Source organism: Seriola aureovittata, chromosome 5, assembly GCF_021018895.1.
Source record: "Seriola aureovittata isolate HTS-2021-v1 ecotype China chromosome 5, ASM2101889v1, whole genome shotgun sequence".
NCBI lineage: Eukaryota > Metazoa > Chordata > Actinopteri > Carangiformes > Carangidae > Seriola > Seriola aureovittata.
In genome coordinates, this window is record NC_079368.1 from 24,310,477 (window position 1) to 24,329,478 (window position 19,002).

At 38.4% G+C, this 19,002-nt stretch overlaps 1 protein-coding gene and 1 long non-coding RNA gene across 5 annotated transcripts; both read right to left on the reverse strand.

The window, feature by feature from the left end:
* Positions 1-55: 55 nt before the first annotated feature.
* On the reverse strand, positions 56-9,462 carry prlrb (prolactin receptor b). 4 transcript variants are annotated; one of them, XM_056375920.1, is made up of 9 exons: positions 8,784-9,462; positions 6,961-7,049; positions 6,240-6,372; positions 4,597-4,766; positions 3,329-3,519; positions 2,635-2,776; positions 2,445-2,535; positions 2,285-2,354; positions 56-2,198 (listed from the first exon to the last, which is right to left on the reverse strand). In XM_056375920.1, exons 2-9 carry the CDS (start codon positions 7,019-7,021, stop codon positions 1,353-1,355), a joined length of 1,704 nt encoding a protein of 567 aa, XP_056231895.1. In that variant the 5' UTR covers positions 7,022-7,049; positions 8,784-9,462; the 3' UTR covers positions 56-1,352. The 4 variants fall into 4 exon arrangements, with proteins under 4 accessions (XP_056231895.1, XP_056231893.1, XP_056231896.1 ...); XM_056375918.1 differs by having other exon boundaries at positions 6,961-7,130; XM_056375921.1 differs by having other exon boundaries at positions 3,329-3,495; positions 6,961-7,130; positions 8,784-9,460.
* Positions 9,463-13,641: 4,179 nt separating this feature from the next.
* Positions 13,642-18,866, reverse strand: LOC130169077 (uncharacterized). Its single transcript, XR_008827787.1, has 4 exons — positions 16,791-18,866; positions 15,320-15,342; positions 15,064-15,102; positions 13,642-13,922 (listed from the first exon to the last, which is right to left on the reverse strand). It is a non-coding gene; the product is annotated as an uncharacterized LOC130169077 (long non-coding RNA).
* Between the last annotated feature and the right edge of the window lie 136 nt (positions 18,867-19,002).

The window sequence follows — 19,002 nt, forward strand, 5'->3', positions numbered from 1 at the left end:
TTACTCAAGTTTTGTTTATTTGAATTAAGGAAAAGAAGAAACATCTTCCATGGGATAATTTTTAGTACTTTACTTCCACAAATAGAGCAGAGACACAAAAAGTCATGTTTACTCTAAGTTTCTATCCTTAACCTGAGGCAGGAAAAAAAAATCCTGAGTTTAAACTGCACTATGAAGAGTGCAACACAAGACCAGACATGGTGCTTAAAATGTACGACACAAACAAACATTTTAAAATGTCTATCTTTGCTTCTATGAAACAATTATCATTAGATGTAATTTGTATTAATGCATTTGAATCCTCTTACTTCTTCTCTCCCTAAATTAATATAAAAAGAAGATTATCTCTTTTTAAATCCCACATACAATGTGATGTAAAGTAGCCTGTATTGGCCCTACATTTGAAATGTTCATTCCAAAATGATTTCTTGTCTCTCATAACATAACTAGGAAATGGATATTTTTTAAAACGGATCAATCCTTTTGGAATGAAACTTGATATCAAAAACGAGTTACAGGAAGTCATTCTTTAAAAATCAGTTGCATTAAGTGTCATGCAAAAAGAAAAAAATTGTTTATGATGATTAGACTACTGACATTTTTGTGTGCAGTCCTATTTTTACTTTTTCCAGATCAATTCCTATTAAAGCCATGTAATGTCATCTCATTTAAAATTTTAGTTGTAGGTTTAGTGTGAGTGCAGTGCAGTTTCCTTTTCTTTTGTACACACCCCAGATAAACCAGAATGACCTGAGGCAAAAGCAACGCACTGCAACACCTTATGTAATTTTTTCATGGCCACTTACAACTCTCCAACTAGTATTCTGTGTTGCCGAAGCCTGATATAGCTTAATGTTTATCGGGTATAATCTTTACCATGTTCACAATCTTAAAGTTATTCTCTAAGGACTTTGAATGTATGTAACAAAATAGATATTTCACACAAAACCAAAAATGTCAGTCTCCTCAGCAAATCAATTAAGATTCACCTCCTGGGAACCAATACCAGAACAGAATTAAGTGGCCATCCACTGCCACGATATTTCACTGAACAAGTGGAAAATTTAAAACTCAGAGGATCATTGGTGTCATTGGAATTCAACCTCAAGAAACCATAAATATCTGTGGCAAATATCACAGCAATCCTTCAAATAGTTGTCGAGATATTTCACTCTGAACCACATGGTGCAGAGGAAACGTAAGGGGATCATAAAAGCCAGTCCTGTTCCTCTGGTGACCATGAATGTCTGCATCAAATGTCATGGCAATCTATCCGAAAGAAATAACAAAAATATAGAATATAACTATTTCTTTTATCATTAAAACCCTAGTAAAATAACTAGGGGCATCAGTCATTTGTTTTTGGACATAGCATGTGAAACAAAACCTTCCATTAAAGATGGTGCAGGGGTAGCATCTACGTATCCGCTACAGATTAGTTCTGTGCACACTCCCAGTTTACCGGGCCCAGTAAAGTGGGAGTCCTTCTGATTGGTGCAGTTTGTGTAGTGGTTACCCTTCTCCCTACAGGAAGAGTCAGCTGAGACATTTTGTCTCTGCAGGAGGATCGTATTGGCACCGTCCACCTCTTTCACCCTGCTGTAGTCCTCTGGTATGTTCTCCTCTTGTCTCTGAACATCCATGTATGCTGTGACTTTTTCTTTCTGGAGGATGAGAACATTGTCACCGTTCACCTCCTGCATTCTGCTGTAGTCCTCCTCTTTCACACCCACCTCCTGTATGTTCTTGTGTCTCTGAATATCCACATAACCGCTGTTTGTCAGAGGTTGGACAGCGTTCTCAGCAGCACCGTTGTGATTTGATGGACTCTGATCTGTCGCCTCTCTGTTTACAACGCTTACACTTGGGCACAGCTGTTTCTGAGTTGGCAGCTGGGGTGGCTCCCCTGAGAGCAACGTAATGCTTTTTACAAAGTTGTCTATTTCTTTCTTTCTTTCCTCATCCTTGTCCCAGTCACTTTGGCCTGGAGACGACTCCTTACATTGGATTTCCAAGTCTAAGTGGAAGCCAGTGGGAATAATCAAGCTTTTCTTCCTTTTTTGAGAACTTGAAGGGTTTGGCAGAAGTCCGTCATCAGACACGATTAGGTACTCCTCTATCTCGTCCTTCCAGGCCACCGAAGGAGGAAAGCTCTGGTTGATTATCAGGGCATTGATTATGTCTTCAGATCGCCCCCTCTGTAAGGGTTAATAAGGAGTAATTCAGTAGATTGTTAACACGGTCAAAACACGTTTTTGGAAATACAACGCTGATGCAGCCTTACCTTCAGAAGTTGGACATCAAGTCCTCGGATCTTTGGACCAGGAACAGGGGCCAGAAGACACTTCTTCACACTGAGAAACAAAAGAAATTGTCCATATCATCCTGGTTTATAAAGAGTATATATTAAGAGTTGTATATCATTCTTTGCGGGAGATACATACTATTTCCTCTTCATGACAAAGATACACATTGCTGTTGTAAATGGAACTGCAGAGAGGATAGACACCAATATCCAAAAGTATTTCTGAGCATCTAAAGAAAAAAGATGTTTTTATTGATTAGTAGTAACTTGATACAGTTGCCACCTTGAAGTAAAAGCCAAAGATGGAGCAAATAACTTCAGTGACTCACAGTTTGGGGTTTTCACAGAGGTAAAGTGGCTCCACTCGCTCCAGGAGCCGTGGTCTAATGCACAGCGCACCTGAACTATGTACAGTACACCAGGATTGATGTTGTACAGGTTGAACTGGGTTTGTGTACCTGACGTGTACTCCTAGAGAGAGAGGGCCAAAAAAAAACCACACACACATGAATCACCCAACAGTTCGCCTTGTACCCATGTAAAGGTTACATTTGGGTAGTTGCAAATACATTTGTTTTACCTGAATCTGTGGTGGTCTGTAATGATTCCAGTACAATGATACACTGATTTATTATATGCTAACTGCGTGCTAGCAAATGTTTGGGTAGTGCATACTACATACGGTTTGTGTGTAGTCACAGCAATTGACAGTCCTGGTCATTTTCTTGACAAAATTACTTATCAAAATTGTTGCAGATAGTCAATTAAGTCGATTGAAATATTAAATCTTTTCAGCTCTAAAACAAAGCTATAACAACATGACAACATGACTTGACAAGATGGATTTAGTAAGTGTGTCTTGTTTTCTGCAAAAAAAAGTCCTGTCAGTCCATTTGACTGGTTACATGTAGATCACAGACTGTACCTTTTTAAAGGCTCCTACTGTTCCTTCCTGCACAAAGCAAACACAATGTGCAGCACTTCTCAAGTGAACCAATGAGCTACTGTTTGTTTTGGACTCACCTTCCACCCATTGCTGTTTTCTTGTTGGACTCTTAGTTCGTATTTGATGGTGACCCAGCCGGACTTGGTGTCTGTGTCATAGGGATGCTCCCATCTGATATGGAGGTATGGATTGTCCTCTATCTTCATCACCTGCAGAGTGACGTTTTCTGGAACGTTGGGCTTCACTGTCGAGCGCAGACAGAACAAGACTAAGAGACCACAGCCACACAAACACAGAGCTTGAGCTAAATGCTAATGTCAGCATGCTAACATTTGCTTATTAGCAGTAAAAGCCAAGTACAGCTGTTGCTGATGCAGGTATTTGATTAAAAAATAAAAGTATTGCACAACTTGGAATTTTGGCCTGATAATGGAAATAGCTTGAATGAATGTTTGTACCAAATGTCAAAGCAATCCATTCAATAACTGTTGAGTAACTTCACTGGGTGAGTGAAAGCTGGCCTGTTGGTATTGCTGCAGGAAGGGTCAGGGGTCACAAAAGTCATTAGGAGTTATATCTGGTGATCACGAATGAATGTTTGTCAACCCCTCAAATAGATCTTGAGATATTTCACTCTGGACTGACCACCAAAAAAACATAAAGGCCACAGAAAACATAAAATAAAGTACGTTTTGAATATTTGATACAGAGTAGGTTTAGATCCCTGGGACAAAATCTGATGCAGTGGAGTTAATATTTTATTCCATGGGACAAGACTCAGCTTGAAATATACTGTAAGTACAGTGCATGGCGATCACATGCGCATCTGCCTGCATAACCAAACAAAAGGTGTGAAATTTGATCTGTAACAAGTTTTACACCGGGCACAAACCTGTTCCATCTCATTCTGTTCACGTTTTCATTTGTACCTTACGTCTGTCAGTCAGTACTTTTCCATTCCTTACGAAGCTCAAGAAAGCTGCATCGCCAATAAAGCTGAGCCAATCATTAGTTCAAACAATACGGATAATTTTTCTACTGTGTCAACCTCTACTTTAACAAATACGCAGATATAGTAGTAGTCAATAGTTCAAAGTGTATCTCTGCCACAAAAACACAGCTGAGCTAAGTGGATTAAGCTGTTCTTCATTATTAGTAATAATGGGTTTTTTTTATGCTTTATGGTATCAGTTAATGTCAGTGAAACATTATACATTTCTTTTCATTTAAACATCTTGACACAAACTTTTTGACCTTACAGATTTTTTAACTCTCAGTAGCTCTCTCTTGAGATTTGATTTATTTAACTCCTCTAAATCATTTTTCCTTGAGAATAACAACTTACCAATTTCCATTACGTCCATCTTAAAGACGTCTGAAGTGGCATTCCCAAGGGCATTGGAGGCCACCACTGACAGGTAGTAATCGACCCAGATGGAGGTGTGGTCCTTGTCAAAGAAACAGGAGTTCCTCCCTGCCGAGCGGTAGTCTGGACACTCCTGTGTTCCCTCCAATCTGCATACAGACAAAACAAGACCTTTACTGACCAGGATATGGGCGATTGTTGCTCAGGGCATTTAGCTGACATACACATCCATAACTGTGCTCTGAGCAGTAAATACATGTTAGCAGTCAATAAACAAGCACAGGGCTCAGGTGATAGCGACTTTATTATAACGAATTATGAGTCAGGTGACCACTGCAACGTGATCCCAAATGTTATTTTCTAAGAAACTAAACAAAATATCAAATGCATTTTTGACAATTTGAAATAATTAATTAATAATCCATGAGTAGTTCTGTCAGGCTGCACAGGTAAATGCTAACAAGCTCACAATCACAACGGTAGCATGCTGATGTTTAGCAGGTAGTGCATTCTGTGTGGCTGATGGGAATGTCATTAGTTTTGGCAGATATTTGGACATTAACTGAAGAATTAGACAAATAACAATGTTGACCTGATGGTCAGCATCAAGGGTCGAGTCACCACAGTCAGACCATGACTGTCTGCAAAATTTTGCAGTAATGCATCTAATAGCTGTTGAGATTTTTGGGTCTGGACAAAAGCAGTGGACCAACAGACTGAAGGTTTCCATCCTTGAAAAGTCTTAAATTGTCAGTGCTGGCATTTTGCCCTCAGGACAGGGCAAGTGAGGGTCACACAGTGTTTGATCTCTGCAGGTTCCACAGCAACAAAGATTTGTGCTCAGCTGACTGAGCACAAGTGTGTGAATAAGGGAGCTGGTAGTTTTCCACTCGCTGGTCTACAGCACTCCACTGACAACAACAGCAGCTTTACCGTCACCAGCTCTCAGTGTGAGTAATAAACTTGGTGGCCTAGTAGTTAAAGGATAATTCTGGTATTTTTAAACCCGGGCGGTATTTTTTCGATCTAAGTGATTAATAGGGACAAAAATGTTTTGACTCCAATATTGTCTGCTGTATCCGACAACCACGAAACAGATATAATGTAATTCAAGTTGCCATCTGTCTGTTGCAAAATATGTCCACTAAGTGCTTGTTTTTGCCACAGACAGGCTCAGATTGTTATTATAAGTGTCTGACAACATTATGGAAAGGATCCTTACAGAGACAGACCTTTTTGTTAAGTAAGATGCTTATTTTTTAACCATAAATAGCCGTTATATCATTTTATTCAAAGCCACCAGACTCCATTGACAAAATAAAAGTCATTTTACTTTAAGAGGATGGGAGTTGCTGGTGTGACTTTCAGTGGTGGAAGAAGTATTCAGATCCCCTATTTAAATGAAAGTACCAGTACAAAAATGCTTCATTACAAGAGGACCAATTCTAAACATTTTTGTCCCTACTGATCATTTAGACCCAGGTTTAGAAATACCAGAATTATCCTTTAAGACACACACAGTAGAAATGAAATCCTGGTCCATTGGGCACATTTGTTGTATGTCATGTTTTTGACATGAATATTAAATTAAAAAAACAAAACCAAACAAAACTTGCACTGACTTTTCTGTCTCATAGTAGAGGTGGTGCTTGGTCAGCAGCCCACCGTCGGAGCCTGGCTTCCACCAGCAGGTAAACGTCTCCTTCTCTGGGGACCTGCAACCGAGCAGGACTGGTTTCCCCGGTGGAGACATGCCTGGCAACACATGATACAAACATGCATCAGCTCCTAATGCCCAATAATACAAGAAAAAAGAGAAACTTTGGGAGGGGAAAACTATGATTGAAATAACATATGAGCTGGTTCAAATTACAGTCACAGTCACTCAGTGGTATTTAGCCATGCAGACAGTTTTGGTTTTATTTGGTTTTTCATTGGTAAGAAAACTTCAGAATTCATTGATAATCCATAGAAGATGCTGTGAACAGTTTTCAGTTGGTTAATTAGTTTCTTTGAGCTTAGGAGATGATAATTAAGTAAGAAATACAATGATGCACAGACATTAGTTGTCTGTAAGCTAACCATGACCATGTGACAGTGTGTCTATATGTTTGCTTTCAGCTCAGCCTCAACCAGGAATGCAAATTATTTCTGTTATTTCCCTTGTCTCATATTTTCCGTTTGTCTCTGGAAGTTTATGAAACACATTCATAAAACCTATTGATAAGTTCAAAGTTTTCATATTTTATATTTTCACTCCCACTGTCACATCTTGGTGCTGCTTCTCTGACTTTGCATGTACTTATGTTTTATCTTTTTCTTTTTTCGTGTTTTTCAACTTACTGTTGGACTCGGCAGCTGCAGACAGCAGCAAGAGCAGCGTCAACCCAAGATCTCTCCTCATCCTGACACAAACTGTCAGGCTGTGGGCCCTAAAAAACGAAGTGACATCACCAGCATGTGGTTAATGAGGTGATGTGAACCCGTGACTTGGCTGCGTCTCTTGTTTTTACCTAAAACAAGGACATATGACAGAACAACAAACACAACCAATAATTATTTGTACATGTTGTAGCCAACACATACAGACCTCTACAGCCGTCGCATGGTATCATGAAACAAGATACTATTAAAAATAAGTGAGAATTAACATGCAAATTCTGATGTGACATACAACATACAAATTGTACAAATATACATTACGAGGTAGGAGTTATACTGGACGACTGTGACAACCATGAAGGGCGGATTATTCTTTATCCTGCTGGTATTTTATTTATTTAATATCTGTAACTACCAAACCTTAAATCTTCATTCCAGGAATGTAATTCACCAATATATATCGATTTCGAAGGATAAATACTACACATATTTTAAAACTCATTTGACTCACAAATGTTGCTCTCTGTCGTAGTTTGAATGGATTTTTCTTGCACTTCCTCATTCCTATGAGCTCATCTTCATTCAGATCCACCATTGATAACGATTACACACGCAGGCAACAGAATGACAACACATTTAGCTAAAACTTCCTATTTGCTTCAAAGTCATGTGCTGGTTTTCTGCAGGTTTTTGGACTCTTTGGAAATACACTAGAGGCAGAGTTGTTGGCTCAAAGCAGATATGTTCCCTGGCTCAGACTCTGGCCTGTTCTGCCTTCCTGCTCTTTGCTGTGTAACAACCTTGAAATGCTTGATGCAATTAGTCACCTGAAGAGGTGTGGGAAAGCTTCCTTCACTGTCCTACCAGCCTGTAATTTACAGCATACCATTAAGAGGTCACACCTTGTCACTGACAGTTTTTTTTTTTTTGTTTTAATGTACAGTAACCACAGAGGCAACAGCCCAGTTTCATGCTGCAACACCTACTCTGACAAGTTCTAACAGGATCACTTGAGCAAGGTGACATCTGGACGAGGGCTATTTCTCAAATCTGACAAAAGACAAGCAAGCCTAGATGTCAAATCTAACACCCAAACCTAAATATTCTATTTTACACTCAGACTATGCAGCATACCTGGGGTAAAACTATTTTACATTTACTTTAATATTATAGAACATTAATATTATTTTGTCATTATTATAGAAACCCATACCTTATGGCCATTCATGATCTAAATTACACAGCCAAATGACTGGAATAAATGTCATATTTAACACAGAGAAAATTTTATTTGGTCCTACATCGGAAAACAAAAAAAGTAAGTAGGCTACTGTTTTGTACTTCTGCTGGGAGTCACTATAACCTTACAGACAATAAGCTCAAGGCGAAAATGCCAACAAGCTGAACTGCAACTCCTACATTATTATGATTTGTCCGAAAGCAGAAAAAATAGATCCCCGATGCAGATGACTGGCAATGCTGACAATTTTTATTTTTCACATTTGACAATTTAAGCTGTTTCTATAATGGTTTTCTGTCTGGTGGACAAAATAATAGAAAAACATTACACTACAATTCAATATTTCACCATATGGCCACAGAAAAATTATGTTACAGTACGGCTAAACACTTCTTTCAATAGCAACTGAAGGGTAACAAGCCTCTTTAATACTTACTATCAAACGGTATTGCATAACATCGCACAACTAAGGTGTTCATGTTGTGACTACACCCTGCAGACCAACCTGTGGGCTCACTCACATCAACACCTGGCACAGACTCACCTCACACACCGGTGTAGGACGGGTGCCGACCTCCGCTTCTTCGTAAATGAACTACATGTAGCTGATGTTGACACAACCACAGAGGGAAAAGCAGACAATACAGTAGTCGACCTCCTCACACCTGACGGCCGGTGCGTTTCAAGTATGGTTCACTATGAGGAGCGGAGGTATCCTCTGAGTCATGTGAGAAGAAAAAAAAAAAAGCGTTTGTTGTCGTCACGACCTTGTTCACCTGAGAACAGCCAAAGAGTGTAGCCGCGCGAGATGTCTCACTTCTGCAGGATTTCGTTGGAGAGGGGTCTGCGTGCAGTGCACACTCTTAGTGTAAGTGGGCATAACAACACATGTTGGCAAGATGGCAGTTTTAATTACTTTTTTAAAAGGGCTATTTGTTAGTTTTCTCTGCCGCCAAATGTGGTTTCTAGCCAGGAGCGGGTGGTGGTGATGCTTGCTTGACAAGAGCTTCAGCCATTGTTACATTTACAACACAGGAGGTTATAACAAACCCTCCGAGCAGCACTACTTCTTCAGGACAGCCTGGACTTTATAATGAGTTGCTATCGGGACGGGCTGGTGCTAGCTGGTTAGCATGCTAGCCTCAGCAGAGGAAGTGATAGAAATATAAGCAAAACAGGAGTTAACTTTGGCATTGCTTTCCCCCGTTTGTAGACAGGAATGAAGTTGCAACTCTAGTCTGGTAAATAAACAGCTGTTAATGCTATAAAGCAATAGCAAAATTTACAAGTAGTTTTTTAAAGCATCTTACACAGATGCCTGAACCAGAGGAAGGGCAGTGAGTTGACATTGAAGTTGGCATAACTTGAAATGGGTAACTCTTAAGTGTTGCAGGGTGCAGATGGATCCTTTCTGTCTTTTCCTAACAGCGCTGACATCGAAATTGGTGAATGGTGAATGGTGGCACATTATAAACAGCATGTCAAGTCTGTACCACTGTCAGGTATCATCCTCCATCTCTAAGCACAAAAAAATTGATGGATATTAAGAAATAAAAGTAGTTGGCATCTCACCAAAAATCTGAATGTCCACCGACAGCGTTCATCTTGATGCACAAATTGTCTTTGGCAGTGCAGTAGGTGTGTCTGCCATCAGTTTCTTCCAGTAAGGTGACTTTATAGGTGCATTCAACTTTATGCCTTGACATGGTGCATGCTGGGTGTAAAACAATGCATGCTGGTTAGAAATTTTGTCTTGAAGTAAACTGTTATCATAGTCAGCGATCACAGTAATATTGTTGTTAAAACAACTGTCTTTGGCACCCTCAGTTGTAAGACATTTAATGTTTTCTTTTTTACTCTTCTATGTTATTATTGTAATAATCCTTTGACACTGTAATACCTATTTTATTTAGATAGATGTAGAATAGGCTATGGTATAAAATATACAATAAAATAGCAATTAATTACAGCTTATAGACTATTTATTTATTAGAAAGTGGTACCCATAACTTAATTCAAACCCATAAATTGTTCCTGTAACTCATGATCCCTATTATTATTATTATATAAACACTAACCAGCACATGGCTCATGGGGTGTGATCTCCAGGTTTCATATACAGGCACTAATACATTTTAAAGTTAAAGCATAAGGCTAATTCTTCTGTAAGGAAAGTCCAAAACCAACACTTCATGAATCCTATTTACCTAATGTTTGCTTGTGTAATCAAAGCCTGACACGGCTTATTCCTCTGTGTTAGGGACCTCTGCTCCAAAACCCAAAGATATTCAGTTTACTATCACGTGCATCAAAGAAAAGCATGAAATGTCTTTCAACACATAAAATAACGTAATACTCTATAAGTGTAAGTGAATTATTAAAATCTGATCACTGTGCTCTCTACTGTGTGTATTTTGTGGACGAGTTATAGTGATTAATGCACATTTACTCTACATGTGTCTATATTGTAAGTATTATGTTTGATACTGTTATGATATTTGTGGTAATCTGCTGTCAGTCATCCTCTCAACGTGAACATCAAAATAAGGATGTGAAACTTGCAGCTTTGTTATAACATATGATGTCAGCAGCTGCTTTGCTCGATTGGTTTGATTGGTGCAGGGCTGGTGTATAGGATGACATCAATCAGCTATAAATATAATAGTGTTTGAAAAATATGACTCACTTCCTTCTGGCCTTTTTTTTTTTTTTTCATAAATGTGATTTGTATCACCGCTGCCTTTCCTCATGTCTTCAGTCACCAACATTTTCTTTCTGGAGGATGACAATATTGTCACCGCTCACATGCTTTCAATAGAACTAGGGCCAAAACTCTGAGACTTTTTCTGAGGATTTCCTTGTAGGCACAGTTGCTTCAGGAGCCATATATATCACCCCAGGCTTAACACTGTACAGGCAGAAATGGGGTTTTGTACCTGACATGCAGTCCTAGAGAGAAAGCTATAAGCTCCTATAAGCATTTACCTTGTTCCTTGTTCAAAATCACTTTTAGGTCAAGCTGTAATTGCAAATGGCTGTTTTGATCTCTGAGAGCAATAGCAGTAACCAAGTGCTCTGTGCCGTAACCTGCATGTCAGTCTGTGCTTAGTCTCTCACAGTGGGGCTTGTAATGATGGTCTGCGAGTTTGGGGTGGTTATAAGAGGTCCCACTACTGCATGAAATGGTTGAAAAGACTGAGTTCGGTTCCCTGGGACAAACTCTGATACAGTAGGGTTATTATTTTCCTACACGTGACAAGACTCTGCTCTTACTGTAAGTACAGTACATGGAGGGCGCACGTGCAACTGCCTGTATAAACAAACAAAAGATGGGAAATTTGATCTGTACAAAGGTTTTAGACTGAGCACAAACCTGTTCTGTCTCATTCTGATTTTGCCTCGAGTCTGTCAGTCAGTACTTTTCTATTCCTTACGAAGCTCAAGAAAGCTGTAATGCCAATAATGCTGTGCCACTCAGTAGCTCAAAAATACAAATAATTTTCTACTGTGTTAACTTGTATTTTAACAAGTACACAGATCGAGTAGTCGTAGATCAAAATGTATCACTGAGACAAGACACTGTTGAGCTCAGCAGATTAAACGGTTCTCCATGATTATAAGTAATTTGTTGAAAGTTTTAAATTTTGAATTAATGAGTCACAGTTAATACTGTCCACTGTGGTTCAGTGCTGTAAAAGAACAATCCATGAAGTCAGAGGGAGGCCATTGCTTTTTATATTCATTGTACAGTAAGTAGTACGGTGTGGAGCCAAACCCACAAGAATCATATTCTATCATAACCCAGAAAAAAACCCTCAATTTAGAGGATATTTTCAATATGCAGAAGGTTTGTTTTAAATCCCCTTCAGTTGCCATCTGTGTTATTCTGCACTTTTGTTTTCTTTAAATATGGATGGAATTGTGTTGTTTTAATTTAGACACTCTGTGTCAGTGAACAGCAGTAACCTGAATCTCTTCTCTCCACGACTGAAAGAGTTAGATGTCTCACTTCTGACCTGATTCAGTGTTGCCAGATTCCAGTTTTCTGCTGCAATTTCTGTCAAAACTCTGAGGCATATCAGTCAAATGTGAACACACACACACACGCATGATACATATATTCTAAGATTTCATATGACTTAAATTTTTCCAAAGATATCGCTATCTTTGATAATTATCACAAATAAAACATCCATAACCCACTGAGCAAAAAGTGGTCCAAAACACGTCAAAAAGACGTGATATCCGAACATCCAGAAGACGTTCTCAGAGGAGCCAGAATGAAAGTTTTTAATACGTCTTTCCCGGACGTTTTAAAGATGTCTTTTCTAGACGTTGTATAGATGTCATAAAAGTACGTGTTAAAGACGTGATATCCGAACATCCAGAAGACGTCCTCAGAGGAGCCAGAATGAAAGTTTTTAATACGTCTTTCCCGGACGTTTTAAAGATGTCTTTTCTAGACGTTGTATAGATGTCTTTTCTAGACGTTTTAAAGATGTCTTTTCTAGACGTTGTATAGATGTCTTTTCTAGACGTTTTAAAGATGTCTTTTCTAGACGTTGTATAGATGTCTTTTCTAGACGTTTTAAAGATGTCTTTACTAGACGTTGTATAGATGTCTTTTCTAGACGTTTTAAAGATGTCTTTTCTAGACGTTGTATAGATGTCATAAAAGTACGTGTTAAAGACGTGATATCCGAACATCCAGAAGACGTCCTCAGAGGAGCCAGAATGAAAGTTTTTAATACGTCTTTTCCGGACGTTTTAAAGATGTCTTTTCTGGACGTTTTATAGATGTCATAAAAGTACGTGTTAAAGACACAATTATTGGACATCCAGAAGACAATATCCATGAGGGCAATATAGGCCACATCTTTTCAGGACATTAAACGTTAAAAATTCAAACTTGGTTACTAATGAGAACAGCTTATAAAAGTAGTACCCTTCACTGACATGAATGAAATGCACACACTACAATTAACCACTACTGTCCTGTACTGATTAGATGAGTGATGACCAGAGTTGCTAATCAGATATTAAAAAATGGATAAACGTTAAAGATAATTAGTATAAAGTTCCACTGTCCTCAAATTGACACAAACATAAAAAGTGAAGAATGCATGTTTGAGCAGAAATAGACAACTTGGATCTGTGTGTGACAGTGAGTGAGTGAGCATTCATTCTCATATGATATGATATAGTATCACTTTCTGTTTGATCATCAATGACTCAACAGTTGTCGACACACAGTATCCATATTTGTCTACAACACATAAAAGTATTGGACTTCATTAATTATCGAAGTGAACATCTAATACATCTAATAGTTACAACCTCCCCACTGGGGTGAGCTGTAACACTGCTGGGGATAGATGTAAGGATGACAGGTAATTAGCCGATTTAAGATTCACACTATCCAATTTTATTCAAGAACTTTGATGAAAAGCCACGAACACATTTAAAATACATTGTACAACAGTGAACATTGAATAAAACGAAAATAACAAAACTATTAATATATAAAAGTATTTAAAATTAGAAAAGAGTAAAAATTTAGTTGCTAACAAGACCTAATTGTAACCTCCTCCTCCAACTCGTCCCGGGGCATGCTTCAAGTGATCTGCAGCTGCAGATCTGATTTGCGCCTCCGTCGCAGCAGAATCCCATTGCATAACAGCAGCTAAAATAAAAAAGAATAATATCAAAAAACAAACAACAAAAAAATCATGTGAATACATCCTCAGAGGAGCCAAATTGAAAGCCTGTGTCAATACATAATGATGCTACTGTTCAGAGGCCCGTGTCAGAAAGCAGGTTTATAGTGAAAACTCTGAGTCTGTTAACCCTAAATGAGGGAAACTGGGCTTTCCATTTCAGAAAGGGAGGAAAATCACACCTGAGAAACTGAAGTAAGTTAACCTCTGAGTATGACTATGGTAACTGAATCTATGAACCTAACCTTGTCAGGAGCAGGTTTCTTCAATGAACCTTGAGTTTCTCTCCGTCTCCGTATTTTGTAAATGGCTAAAATAAATTAGATTTTTAACATTTATATTAAAACTTTTTTTTATATCTAAATTTCTGTATGAACAACCATTTCCATCAACTATAACTCATGTGGCACATTGTGTTAGCTAATCCAAGTTTGTACTGTCCTGATGCACAAATAACAAGACAAGTACATCAAGAGTCTCTAGTTTAAGAAGCACATGCTTCATGGGTCCTCCATTTGCAGCTTCATTAATTGACCCTTTGCTAAGCACCTCCCTTAAAAAACTAAGACGTCTCGAAATTAATAGTAAGTTACTTATGTTTAAACTTTAAGTCGAGTCACTGTGTTGTAGGCTACTTGAGCACAAGAAATACTAGTAACATTAATTGCTAGGCAGAGACACGTTCTGACATATTGATATTTTGTGATCGAACGCCCTATACCTGACTATCCCAGTCCTGTGACTGCTCTCCCTTCGTAAATGTATGTTTGTGGAGTTTGGATCACACAGCAGACATTTGTCAAATGCAGCGCAACTGAAATGATGGTGGAGGACTGCTTTACATATCATTATGGTTAAGAAAATGTGGTCCGTGGGGTGTGAAGTCTCTGTTGCTGATAAAGTGCATGGCTCCATTTAGTCACATTTTGCAACCATTTTACTGTAACAGTTACTGTATCCACAAGGTATGCGCTGCCCTTCTTTCACTCAACAAGAGAAGGGGGATTGAGACGGTGCCTGAACGCGGGTGGGACTCAGTCAGTCATGATCAACAATGCTAGTTATCTGCATGCTGATTTTATATATACGATGAATGGCTATACTTACATGCAGTGGACCTCTCCCTGCTGTATGACTTAGATGAACCTGAAAAGTCAACACCAGAATATTCAGTCAGTCACGATCAACAATGCTAGTTATCTGCATGTTGATTTAATTCTGTGGGGAAACAGTGTAGGTAGCTTGTATATTTTCTCATTTTAAAAGAAAATCACAACAATTTAATTCAAGCAATATAGAGAAACTCTTCCACAAAGCTGAATGATAACAAAATGTCAAGGACATGTCTTAATAGTGAACTTACCTGGTTGGCAGCTCTTCTTTTCTCTATGAAGATATAAAAAACATATTTATCAAGTGTATTAAGATGTCAGAAAAACATTTTGCATTAAAATGAATTGTTACATTCTACAATGGCGATGTTAAGTACAACAAATTAGACTAATAGCTACATGATGATACAAGAAAATAAAGTGAAACTGCAGACTGATCACATACAAAACTATATTAAAGGACCAGCCAGACAACTGAAAATACTGAATTATTCAAAATATTCTCTACAGAATAACCATGGTGGGGTTGATGACCATCTGTCAACTGTGCATTACCTCTGTAGGACACATAAGTCTAATTAAACGAGGGCATTAAAAGAACACAACAGTAGTTAGACATTGCAGCAGCTAATACTAGCTGAGGACTGTGGTAAACTGTGCACTCTAAAGCTTTCACACGAATTGTATTTTGTATTTCTTAGACGTGTCATCCTCAACAACTAAGTATTTCAAAATAGACAGCAGCGTGAGTTGTCTGTGTTGAGTCTCGAGAAGTTTAAGCTTTGCGACAGCTGGCTGTCACGGAAATTGAGGACAGGGGAGTTTGGAGTGGGCATGTCAGATCAGTAGAATTAAAACCACCATAATTTACAAAAAGATCACACCATCTGATAATTTAAAGATTATATGAAGATTTATATTATGACATCTAACATGACAATTTTAAGATTTCCAACTAAACACAAAGTTACTGTCTTATTTATGATAGGAATACTTCTTTCGACCTCATCTTCCTCAGGTAAAGAAGTAAACATACAGCTCGACATTCTCTACTTAAAAGATAATGTTCCCAGTCCGTCTCAATGAGTCATTACGAAATATTATATACTCTTACTGTCCCTTAGGCTAGCCCCTGCACATTCAGCTTTTCCAGTTCACACGGCCCATTCTAGCCAGCATAGGCTGGCTCTCACTAACTGTCACTCGCACACACAGCCTCTGGCCTTAAATATATGTAGAAAATCATATGAAAAACTATATTATTTTTCGTACTAAAACAAATTAAATTATTCATAAAGGGAAAAGTCTGATATGAAGCCTACCGCACTCCCATTTAAAACAGATAACATTAGCTTTTGTGCATCCAAAAAAAGCAGATTTTGAATTTAGGAATAAACAGCAATATAACGTTTTTAACCTGGATGCATAAAATAATAAGAGAGTTAGGAAGCACATTTCCTCTAACTGCAAAACTACCTGATCTGTAAATGTTGCCTGTAGTCACAACCAAGTTAACCTAACGGCCCAAGTGGCGCTAACATTATGCTAACGTTATACGAAGCGGTTTGCTAGCAGGCGCCAAAAAAAAAAAAAATTCTAGCAAACGTTGTTTTCCAAGTCGTATGTACAAAATGAGACTTGATAAATTGCCTAACAATGTCATGTGTGTTTTACAAAGACTTTCGTTTTAGGGTTTTATGGAAGTTTAGTTTAATTTCTTACCTTACGATCTGCACGAGCCGAGTAACTGCCAAGTCCACTGTGTGATTGTACAATTCCTTGCAGACTTCATATCCATCCGTGCGACAGCACTATAGAAAACTTTCCTGGCAAGTTGGCTCGATTAAAAAAGCAATGTCATTTCATAAAAGGTTGAAATAGTCGTTAAAGGCAATGTTAACCACTACGAGTCCCAATTAAATTATTAATCACCACTATAAAAGTAGAACTACTTTCACAGCGGAAGGATATCAGTCTGGTAACAAGAACGTGATTGGTTAATTCAACCGAACTTTATTAATACCGTACGACCTTACAGCCAAAAATGTTTTAAATACCAAACCACAGAGACAGTTGTTAAATAAAAAATATTCTATATTCTATAAAAAAAATGACAAATTATTATTAACAAACGGGGAATATGTGGATAAATAGATTAATTCAAGTTATTGATGTTAGGATGGCTGCCGGTACTGCATACGGAAAACGTTTTTTTTTTTTTAATCTCTGAATCCGGAGGCAAAACCTGCCCAAATCAGGAATAACTCCTCAACCATATGGCCTATATTCATTATTCTGGTCACTTTTGAAAGAAGCTAACATGAATCCATGGTATTTAAACCATTTCTATAGAGTCAAGATGCAACAAAGGAATTTTTTATCCTTGCCTTGTAAAAATGCACTATAACAATAAAGCACTATAACCATTAACCAAGTTCCAGTAGCCAATTTTTCTGCTGAATTTGTTTTCCAACTCCTATACAACAATTGTAACTGTAAACCTGATGGAAATACACCAAAATGCAACATTTATGATGAAAATATATATATTTTCCCAGGTACTCAGGTTTTGGCTTAGTCTCTGTGATTTTGAATTCAAACTACTATTTATTTGCATGGCAACAAGTTGCAAGTAACATAAACCTCCAAAAATCATTGAAGTATTACTAAAAACAATGAATATTGCTGAGTATTGGTTAATTTTTAAGAAGTCTATGCTGTACAGGCAGATCAATGGAGAACAGCCATTGAAACCTCACTCTTCATGACAAAAAAACAGCTCTAAGGGGCCTGCCTTGCCTCACTCAATGTAATTTATTAACTAATTCAGGCTGTCATATAGACGTCCAGATTGTGGCCTATCGGAATGTCTCATTTACACTAGTTCTGGTTGTCTGTAGCCGTCCAAAATTGGGCCAGGATGGACGACTTTACTCAGTGTCATTTATCAACTAAATCAGGCTGTCAAATAGACGTCCAGATTGTGGTCGGTCAGAACGTCTCATTTCAACTAGTTCTGTCTGTAAGTAGACGTCCAAAATCGGGCCAGGCTGGACTACTTCACTCAATGTCATTTATCGACTAGTTCAGGCTGTCATATAAACGTCCAGATTGTGGCCTGTCAGAACGTCTCATTTCAACTAGTTCTGTCTCTAAATAGACGTCCAAAATTGGGCCAGACTGGACTACTTCACTCAATGTCATTTATCGACTAGTTCTGGCTGTCATATAAACGTCCAGATTGTGGCCTCTCAGAACGTCTATTTTCAACTAGTTCTGTCTGTAATTAGACGTCCAAAATTGGGCCAGGCTGGACTACTTCATTCAATGTCATTTATCGACTAGTTCTGGCTGTCATATAAGCGTCCAGATTATGGCCTGTCAGAACGTCTCATTTCAACTAGTTCTGTCTGTAAGTAGACGTCCAAAATTGGGCCAGGCTGGACTACTTCACTCAATGTCATTTATCGACTAGTTCTGGCTGTCATATAGACGTCCAGATTGTGGTCGGTCAGAACGTCTCATTTCAACTAGTTCTGTCTGTAAATAGACGTCCAAAATTGGGCCAGGCTGGACTACTTCATTCAATGTCATTTATCGACTAGTTCTGGCTGTCATATAAACGTCCAGATTGTGGCCTCTCAGAACGTCTATTTTCAACTAGTTCTGTCTGTAATTAGACGTCCAAAATTGGGCCAGGCTGGACTACTTCACTCAATGTCATTTATCGACTAGTTCTGGCTGTCATATAGACGTCCAGATTGTGGCCTGGACGGACGGACGTGATATCAACTAGAATTGGACGTCCACAGACGTTGCTTGCTCAGTGGGAAACCTGCTTGGAAATCATAGAGAAAAATAAATACTCACTGCAGAACTTGCCTGAGAATCATTGCGTTTTTATGTTGTTTTCACTGTCAAAGTAAGTCACTGA